Source organism: Rhinopithecus bieti, unplaced genomic scaffold (assembly GCF_001698545.2).
Source record: "Rhinopithecus bieti isolate Rb0 unplaced genomic scaffold, ASM169854v2 scaffold_51905, whole genome shotgun sequence".
Lineage (NCBI taxonomy): Eukaryota > Metazoa > Chordata > Mammalia > Primates > Cercopithecidae > Rhinopithecus > Rhinopithecus bieti.
This window is the reverse complement of record NW_016821253.1, coordinates 1,883,412-1,893,843: the sequence shown is the minus strand read 5'-3', so window position 1 is coordinate 1,893,843 and position 10,432 is coordinate 1,883,412. Positions and strand designations below refer to the sequence as shown.

At 41.8% G+C, this 10,432-nt stretch overlaps 1 protein-coding gene across 21 annotated transcripts in view; it reads left to right on the top strand.

The window, feature by feature from the left end:
• MYT1L (myelin transcription factor 1 like) overlaps nt 1-10,432 on the top strand; it is a 548,227-nt gene that overhangs the window by 358,038 nt on the left and 179,757 nt on the right. For all 21 annotated transcript variants that reach the window (XM_017860335.1, XM_017860329.1, XM_017860334.1 and 18 more), the window contains 3 exons: nt 4,377-4,431; nt 4,604-4,637; nt 4,926-4,988. In XM_017860335.1, the coding sequence (XP_017715824.1) occupies nt 4,377-4,431; nt 4,604-4,637; nt 4,926-4,988 (152 nt within the window). The remainder of the gene's footprint in view (nt 1-4,376; nt 4,432-4,603; nt 4,638-4,925; nt 4,989-10,432) is intronic.

Here is a 10,432-nt window from a genome sequence, read left to right as displayed (position 1 = left end):
TGTTCCATTGGTCTGTATCTCTGTTTTGGTACCAGTACCATGCTGTGTTGGTTACTGTAGCCTTGTAGTACAGTTTGAAGTCAGGTAGCGTGATGCCTCCAGCTTTGTTCTTTTGGCTTAGGATTGTCTTGGCAATGCGGGCTCCTTTTGGTTGCATGTGAAATTTAAAGTAGTTTTTTTCCAGTTCTGTTAAGAAAGTCATTGGTAGCTTGATGGGGATGGCATTGAATCTTAAATTACCTTGGGCAGTATGGCCATTTTCATGATATTGATTCTTCCTATCCATGAGCATGGAATGTTCTTCCATTTGTTTGTGTCCTCTTTTATTTCATTGAGCAGTGGTTTGTTAATTTCCTTGAAGAGGTCCTTCACATCCCTTATTATCTGGATTCCTAGGTATTTTATTCTTTTTGAAGCAATTGTGAATGGGAGTTCACTCATGATTTGGCTCTCTGTCTGTTATTGGTGTGTAAGAATGCTTGTGATTTTTGCACATTGATTTTGTATTCTGAGACTTCAATGAAGTTGCTTATCAGCTTAAGGAGAGTTTGGGCTGAGACGATGGGGTTTTCTAAATATACAATCATGTCATCTGCAAACAGGGACAATTTGACTTCCTCTTTTCCTAATTGAATACCCTTTATTTCTTTCTCCTGCCTGATTGCCCTGGCCAGAACTTCCAACACTATGTTGAATAGGAGTGGTGAGTGAGGGCATCCCTGTCTTATGCCAGTTTTCAAAGGGAATGCTTCCAGTTTTTGCCCATTCAGTATGATATTGGCTGTGGGTTTGTCATAAATAGCTCTTATTATTTTGAAATACGTCACATCAACACCTAGTTTATTGAGAATTTTTAGCATGAAGTGCTGTTGAATTTTGTCAAAGGCCTTTTCTGCATCTATTGAGATAATCATGTGGTTTTTGTCTTTGGTTCTGTTTACGTGATGGATCATGTTTATTGATTTGAGTATGTTGAACCAGCCTTGCATCCCAGGGATGCAGCCAACTTGATCCTGGTGGATAAGCTTTGTGATGTGCTGCTGGATTTGGTTTGCCAGTATTTGATTGAGGATTTCACGTCGATGTTCGTCAGGGATATTGGTCTAAAATTCCCTTTTTTTGTTGTGTCTCTGCCAGACTGTGGTATCAGGATGATGCTGGCCTCATAAAATGAGTTAGGGAAAAGGAATCCATTTTTTTTTTATTATTTGGAATAGTTTCAGAAGGAATGGTACCAGCTCCTCTTTGTGCCTCTGACATTTGTACCTCTGATTCGGCTATGAATCTGTCTGGTCCTGGCCTTTTTTGGTTGGTAGGCTATTAATTATTGCCTCAATTTCAGAGCCTGTTACTGGTCTATTCAGGGATTCAACTTCATCCAGGAGCTGGTTTTTTGAAAAGATCAACAAAATAGATAGACTGCTAGCAAGACTAATAAAGAAGAAAAGAGAGAAGAATCAAATAGATGCAATAAAAAATGATAAAGGGGATATCACCACCAATTCCATAGAAATACAAACTACCATCAGAGAATACTATAAATACCTCTATGCAAATAAACTTGAAAATCTAGAAGAAATGGATAAATTCCTGGACACATACACCCTCCCAAGACTAAACCAGAATGAAACATCCAATTAACCTTTAAAATTCAGCCCAAATATCAGTTCCTCCAGGAAATTTCTCTTTCTTTCTAGTCCTCATCCAATGGAATGGTGGAATGGAATCCATGGAATCCAATGGAAGCCTCATCCAAGCTTCCACTACAGCCCCTGGAGAATGTTTCTCAACGTATAGGCCTTCATTAAAGGTTTTAATTCAATTTTGAATTCCTTAAAGAATACGATTTTACCCCATTATCTCTGCATCCCCAGTCCTGTGACAAGGGCAGGGGACCCCAGGAAACACTGTTTCTCGTGGATATGAATGGCGTTTTCGCCATCACTTTAGGCTTCTTGACTCTTAGTTCATCTCTGCCTCATGTCACTTTGGCCCTACATCCCTTTGCTAGAATTTTCTGGTGTTTGGAAGTATTTTCATGTTGAATAGCAATTTCAGAGCATTGATGTGTTACTCGGGGTGCTATTTATTTAAATGTCAAATCCACGTAATGTGGCCACAGTCAGAGTTTCATATCCCAGGCATATCTTCAAGTCATAGGAAAGGGCAGAAAACCCAAAAGCTGCCTGATGAGCCATTGTGTTGTGTGAATTCTTCCATCGGAAAGTTTTTGAAACGCATTTCTTTCTTTCCCAGACAACTATGTTCCCGAATTGACTGACGATGGGACTAAGCCACAGATGCTGTTGAGGCCACTGCCCAAGCCCTTTATTCTTAGGCGACTGCTGGTCTCCTCCCAGCTTGCTCCCAACTGCACTGCCTGCCCCCACCATGCCCTCTCTCAAACTGCCACTAACTTGTTTTTTTCTAAAACATATCTGCAACTCGTCCTCCCCATGCTCAAGAAAGGCCAGCAGCTGTCTATTCAGCTGGACCAGCAGGGCCTCCCAGGACATCCCTTCCAATTCTACACATGGCCCTGGCGCAGGCCTGTCGTGTGCACTATCCAATGTTGTCTTTCCAACGTTCCACCTCAGGCACCTCCTTGACCTGCAGCATTCCCAGCAAATGGACTAATTCATTCATTCATTCATTCACTCAATAACTGTATATCAAGCCTCTAGATACAAGTCATAGAGACAGTCTCTTTTCCTTCCTTTCACACCTACACAAACAATTCTCATGGATCACAGCTTTCCCTGAGCATCTTTCCTCGGCTTCCAGTTCCCATTGACTCCTTTGCTGAAGTTTTTGTTTTGATGTTAAATCTGGCACATCATTATATCTGTTCATAGATATAGCCCATTAAGAGATTTTTAAGCTAATTAAATGAGCTTATGTTTTTATTATATGTATGTTTTTATCCTGTGATACCATAATACTTAGCCAAAGTATTCATCAATAAATAGCTACTGGTTAGTTGATTTAAACATTAAATCAGGCACTGTCCATGTGGATTTCTGATGCCGTTCGTATTGTATCTGTTGAGTCGTGCCTTGCTAGTGCTGTAGCTTATTTTAGCGGCAGGTCTACCCTGTTCTTTTCTGGAGTGTGCATCGAATAGCGCCACAGGCATCTAATGGGTCTTCTTCACTCAGTTCCAATGTTCTTCCTCTAAACCGTGGAGGAAGTGGCTTTGGTGTACCCTGTGAGCCGGTGTAGAGGCCATTCAGTGGGGCTCTGGCCAGCTTCTACTGCTCATCTCTTCTTAACTCCCCAGTCATCTTGAGTAGAATTCTCCTGCTATCCAGTTTGCCATGTGCAGACACTTGACGTACTGTGGGAATATTTGCTGAACAAATGTACTCACGTGTATTTGCCATGCAACAGCGTGCTCCTGAGGCTTAGAGGGAACATAGACAGATGTGATTTTTGGTTCCTACTCCAAAACCTTATACTCAGATGATCTTGGTTTTAACTCAGGTGGTCTGAATTTTAGTTTTCTTGTGTATTAAATAGATACAATAAAAATACTTTCCTTAAAAAAATGTTGTGAAGATCCCACAAAGTAATATAAAAGCATCTGTAATGTCTCAAGTATAAGATGTGTTAGTTCCTATGAGTGGAAGGTCTAGATGTCTCAAAGGAAACCTAGCAATTTAGATAAATGTAGAGGATAGTTGCATTCCAGGAACTAAACAATATTGAGAGTGCGTTCCTGATGGTAAAACATGTTCTTCCATTATACCTACAGCCTCTTGTCTTAACCGCTTAATCAGATTAAACCTTTCAGTTACAAGGAGAATCTAAATATTATATACATATAAAATATGCATGTGTATATATAAATGTATATGTTATATATAATGTATATATAATTAGATTCTTAAAACTGAAAGTTTTATATACACACACAAAATATATGTTATATATAAATATGTTTTATATATACATAAGATATATAAAAATACATATATATTATATATATTTACCTTCTTGTAAACCTAATGGCTGTTATATTCTTGGTACAAATTACAACTCAGAAGCACACAGATATGCCTCCTTCAAATTCTTGAAAAGAGAGTAAATAGATGGTACTTCAAGATTCATCAAGATCTACCCCATTATAGAGGGCAAGGGCCTCCTGACTCAGTGTTCCCTACATTGAATCCCTCTGTTTATAATTGTTTGAATAATACATTTAGATTGCCTGACCCCGGTCTTACCCACCCTCTGCCCTTGTAGAGGGCTTCCCTTCACGGAATGAAACAGGATTAAAGCCCCGTCAATAGAATGCCAGGGAGAGCGAGCCACCCCTGCAGGGCTGGCCAGCACAGGCCGGATAAGCACATTGACTGCTGCTAATCTATCCCCAGATGGAGGTGGACACCGAGGAGAAGCGGCATCGCACGCGGTCCAAAGGGGTTCGAGGTACGTCCGCGCTTCCCTGCCTCCTGAGGCCGGCTCAGGGTCGCCTTCGTCCTGTGGAACCGAGGTCGATTCACTCTGACCCCACTTTCACGCCACCCTTTTGGTAATTTTCTGTGGAAGAGGGGTGCTTGTGATGGATGGTAAATTGTTATCTATTTCCATCTCTCTGCAGTTCCCGTGGAACCAGCCATACAAGAGCTGTTCAGGTTAGTGCCATGTGGGTAAAATGCATCCCCATTCGCAGTTTGGAAAATTCACGCCTTCTAAGGGGCACACTGCACTTTCGACTCATGGGCGGCCTGCTCACGCCCCGCTGCACTGGTGAAATTAATTCCCCCGAGACTTACTCGTAAAAAGCCTCCCCGAGTTGCCCCTCCTTTGGATTGTCTGATTTCTCTCCTCTGTCCGGGCCGCCCACCTCTCTGCTGCCACCGAAGCTTTCCGTCTCACCTGCCTGCCTGCGGCACTCTGTAATCCATTCTTTCCTGTTGCAGCTGTCCCACCCCTGGCTGTGACGGCAGTGGTCATGTCAGTGGCAAATATGCAAGACACAGAAGGTAATGCCTGCATTTTTTTTCCACAATGTGCTGCCTAAAGTGACTTATTTGGGGACCTAGTCCTAATGATGAAATGTGTGGGCAGGTGTTGCTGGAAAGCAATACACGTTATGCTTGCTTTCTCTTCTCTCACTGGAACTCAGTCTTTGTCTCTTGAAAGGGTTCTCGGTTAAACATAAGCCGTTCTATCTCGTGGGCAGAATAGGTGACCCTCCTTAGGATGACACAAATTCAGGCCAGCCTTAAACTCATTTCCCATCTGCATATGTGGTGCTCAGCACATGGCCCCCTAAGAGCCTCCCACTGCTTACCAAGGAGCCCTGTTTCTCCTTCCTCACTTCCTCATTCTGGGAGCGGCAGGATGGTAAACAATGAACGGTCAATTAAAATGTGACCTGCTGACCTCTCTGTAGACTCCATTTCCACCATTTAACAAGGTTCATCCTGGGAAACTAAGCCCATTCTTACATCTGGACGTCTGCAGGGTGAGGTCAGGTCAAGTGAAGGTCAGGGCAGATCAAGCTTGCAAGACTTTGGGACTGCAGTGATTACATTTATCTTGTAAATACTGGCATTTCAGGTCTGTGACAGGGATGGGTGTGGAAAACCTTTAGAAACTAAGGGGGAAGGTGATGATTTTGCTCAAAATGTATCATGGCAGAATTATATGTTACATGCCCGTGGCTGACTTCCAGGTACACATCAGTCCTTTAGATGTTTTTCTGGCGTTTTTTTTCCCCTATGCTATTCATGAAGACGTGCCTTTCAATAGAAAGGTTTCAATTATGATGAGGTAAAAGAGTTTACAGGCTAAAATATGTTTTTAGCTTTACTTTTACAAATTGGGTTGCAAAGACCAAGGTCATTCCAGCCTAACAAACCCTCAGTGAGCAGATCCAGGTCACAAAACTGATTCTAAAGCAGGTGCATCTGCAGCACATCCTCATGGCCTTGCATTTCGTTTCCTTTTTAGTGAAACATTAACTTATGAGTGACATCAAGCAATTATTTTGATTGTTCTTTAGTAAAATCAAAAGAAAAATTACAAACTACTCCCAAATCCCCATGCTAGCATTTGTGGAGGCAGGAATGTCTAATGAGCGCCCCTCATTAAACGATTGTCTGACTTCCTCTGTTACAAACCAAAGGAATTGTGGGCTCTTTTTCAGATAATTTTGCAATTTCAATGATTAAATTTAGTCAATTATATTATGATTGTTATTGTATAAAATAGTAAATTATTGAATTACATAATTGAAATAAGTAAAGTATTATTTTATGAAGAAATATATATGTCAGCACTTAATCTAAAAGTCTAAAACACTGCATTGTTTATGTTTTCAAAAGAAGTTAGTCACCCATGAGAAAAATTCGTTTTCCCCAATCATCTATTCATTAGTCAGTAGTTAAACTTTATCACACTGTTATATAAAAATTAAATTTGGCAAAAATAAAACTAGCTGGGCAAGGTGGCGGGCACCTGTAGTCCCAGCTACTCGGCAGGCTGAGGCAGGAGAATGGCATGAACCTGGGAGATGGAGCTTGCAGTGAGCCGAGATCCGGCCACTGCACTCCAGCCTGGGTGACAAAGCGAGACTCCGTCTTAAAAAAAAAAATTAAATTTGGCTAAAAGTTTTAAAATTTTTTTATTCTAATTTTATGTGTACATAGTAGGTGTATATACTTAGGGGGTACATGAGATATTTTGAAACAGGCATACAATGTGAAATAATCACATCATGAAAGATGGACTCTTCATCCCCTCCAGCATTTATCCTTTGTGTTAACGAACAATTCAAATAGCCTCTTTTACTTATTTTTAAATGTACAATTATAAAAAGTTGTAATGAGGTGTGAGCTACATTTAATTTTATAGCCATCGTTTTGCAGGAAAAATTATGATGTTTCCAAATAATGTGAAACATTCCTATCCTTAACCAAGGTGCATTCCACTGCAAAATGAATGGATGTGTCCCATGTAATATGTGTATGGATCTGTTCCTGAGACCTCTTTCCCTGCTTAAGAAATGCTCCCTAGAGTTTGATTTGAAAACAAGTTGGGCTTTTTCTTCTTTCGGAGACTTGCCGCTGACTGATTAGTGCAGAAGCGCCTGAGCCATAGAGGAACTGTTAGTTGGGATGATAGGGAGGAGTCACGGAAATGCTCCGGCCAGGAGCTCTTTCCAATAAATTTTGTTTAATTTTTAAAAAGTCATCATTTTTGCCATGACTCATATGGTATGTAATTATTAGAACACCAAATATTTTAATACACGCAGTTATCTAGGAGATCTAATGTGGTAGAATTGAAAAAGAACTATTTCCCGGTTCCTTGGCCCGATGCTGGCTTTCACTGCATCACTAATGGACCAGGAGCTCTGGACAACTTATGTAATGTCTACGGCCTTCGGTTTCCTCCGTTCTAAAATAAGTGAGTGGCAGACTTGATTATGTAAAACCGGTGCAGAAATGTTGCCTGTAATCCCAGCACTTTGGGAGGCCGAGGCGGGTGGATCACGATGTCAGGAGATTGAGACTGTCCTAGCTAACATGGTGAAACCCCATCTCTACTAAAAATAGAAAAAAGTAGCTGGGTGTGGTGGTGGGCGCCTGTGGTCCCAGCTGCTGGGGAGGCTGAGGCAGGAGAATGGCGTGAACCTGGGAGGCGGAGCTTGCAGTGAGCTGAGATCGCGCCACTGCACTCCAGCCTGGGCGACACAGTGAGACTCCATCTCAAAAAAAAAAGAAATGTTGTCACTGTGTGAGCCTTCTCTTGAGAGGAATCTCACTGAGCGTTTTCTAAGCCTTATTGTTTGATGTCTATGTATTATCAGTCACTTTTAATTAAAGGATAAAATTTTAATTTCTTAAACTTAAAAAGTGTCCCTTGATGAATTAGGTAAGACTCATGGATATGTTAACATCTATGACCATTGCTATTTTAAATTTGGAAGTTTTCCGTTATATCTGCCTTTTTTTTTTTTTTAAATTTGGAAATTTTGTTTTTTTTTTCTTTTTTTTTTTTTTTTTTTTGAGACGGCGTCTCGCTCTGTTGCCCAGGCTGGAATGCGGCGGTGCAATCTTGGCTCACTGCAACCTCTGTCTCCTGGGTTCCAGCAATTCTCATGCCTCAGCCTCCTGAGTAGCTGGGATTACAGGCTCCTGCCACCACACCCAGCTAATTTTTTCATTTTTAGTACAGACAGGGTTTCACCACATTGGCCAGGCTGGTCTCGAACTCCTGATCTCCAGTGATCTGCCCACCTTGGCCTTCGAAAGTGCTGGGATTATAGGCATGAGCACCTCACCTGGCCCTGGCATTGTTTTTTTACTAGTTTTGAAAGATTTACTGACTACAAAAGCTACCCCTTCCCGACAGCTATTCTTGCCCATTCCTGCCAGCACACGCTCCGTGAACATAGCCGTGATGCTGACATTTGCTGTCAGGTTCCTGATGGGAATAGGACACCAGGCTTTTTCCAAATAGGACAAAAGAGTAGAAGCCTCCGTTTTGGTTCTGATGAAATCACATGTCGTTTTTTGGTCTTTTAACAATAAATGTTTCCAATGAATGTGTTTATATTAAGGCTACAAGTTCATTTTGCTCATACAGGGCATCAGCAATAGCCAAGTAAAAAGCTTGTATTTCAGTACTTCGAGGTGTTGAAGTATTGGAACTTGCCAAAAACAACTTGAGGTAGATGTGGGGCATCAGCAACGTAAAAAATCAGTTTTCCTTTTAGGAAAGGAATACCAAGTAATAAAATGATGCCAGCCATTCAGAGTTTTTTAGTTTAGTTTTCGTTTTGTTTTGAGACAGAGACTCACTCTGTCACTCAGGCTGGAGTGCAGTGACACAATCTAAGCTCACTGAAACCTCTGCCTCCCAGGTTCAAGTGATTCTCCTGCTTCAGCCTCCCAAGTAGCTGGGATCACAGGTGTGCGCCACCATGCCCAGCTAAGTTTTGTATTTTTAGCAGAGGTGGGGTTTCACCATGTTGGCCAGGGTGCTCTCGAACTCCTGGCCTCAAGTGATCCACCTCCCTCAACCTCCCAAAGTGCTGGAATCACAGGCACATGCCACTATGGCTGGCTCATTTTTATATTTTTGTTAGAGATGGAGTTTCACCATGTTGGCCAGGATGGTCTCGAACTCCTGACTTCAAGTGATTTGCCCACCTCAGCCTCGAAAAATGCTGGGATTACAGGTGTGAGCCACCACGCCCAGCCTGCCACTTAGTCTTTAATTTTCAACATAGGAGATTTTTAAGGAAATTAAATGTTTCTCACAATTGTAGTTTACAATTATTGCTTTGTAGGACAGACGCTGTGGCAGTTTCTGGAGGCCATGTGTCACCCTCTCTGCCACAGCTGCGGGATCTGATGTGGGTCTCAGAAAGCTGTGGGATCTGGTGGTGGGATCTGGTGGTGGGATCTGGCCGTCTCTGCTTGGTTAGCCCCTCCTCAGTGGTGTGCTGGGTCTCTTTGAAAGTGGCTGGAGTGGATTTTGTGTGTGTATGTGATGGTTGTATAGTTGTTGGCTTGTACAATATTGAGAATAGAGGAGAATCAACCAGTGCTTAATACCTGGGAAAGAAAATAATTTTAAAAAGGAGTGCATGATTTAAAACTCTGGTTAAAATTTTTGGTAGGAGTAAGGTTATAATATTTATTTTATTGGATGTTCTACATTAATTTCCAAATCATGTCTTTGAACAAAAGATAATCTCTGTAGTTATTTACTAGTGTTAATAGTTTATAAAGAATTTGAAATAACTGATAAGCCTATGTACAAACTACACAGGTAAACCTTAAATCAAAATATAAATTTGAAACATAAGGAAAATGATCACCTAATTTTACTGAAAACCCAGGATACATCGGGGGTCTTAATGTGGTGTTACATTTTGTTCTGGGTCTTTTGGCTACCAAGGCACCAGCTGAGAAAGGCGAAGGACAGAGTTCCAGGATCTGATAAAAGCAGTCAGCTCCTTAGAGACACAGACACTCTTGGCACCGAAGGAAAAATGTTTCAATGTCCACACATTGCCCAGCAGGGATCCAAGCTTAGTCAACATTTTTGGACCCTGAGTCATCAGGGACAGGCCTCCTAGGAAGCTAACAAATATGACACATATTTATCTTCAGAAACGTCATTATTAGCCAGACACCTGAATTTGCCTTTTGCTTTCCCCAACTGAGGTTTTTGTGTTACGATATTAGCATATCAATATGACAGAAACCCGGTGAATTTTATAAGCAGGGCTAGAAGTAATTCTTACATCGCGAGTGAACGTGCTCACGTGGTCTTTTCTGCGCACGGTCCCGTTTCTGTGCCCATCGTTAGACGGCTACGCACGCGGCTCAGTCCATTCAGCTGCTCCGAGCACCTCCATGTTCCCCACACCACACTCAGAGGTGGCCGGGGGCACAGGTGCCTCAAA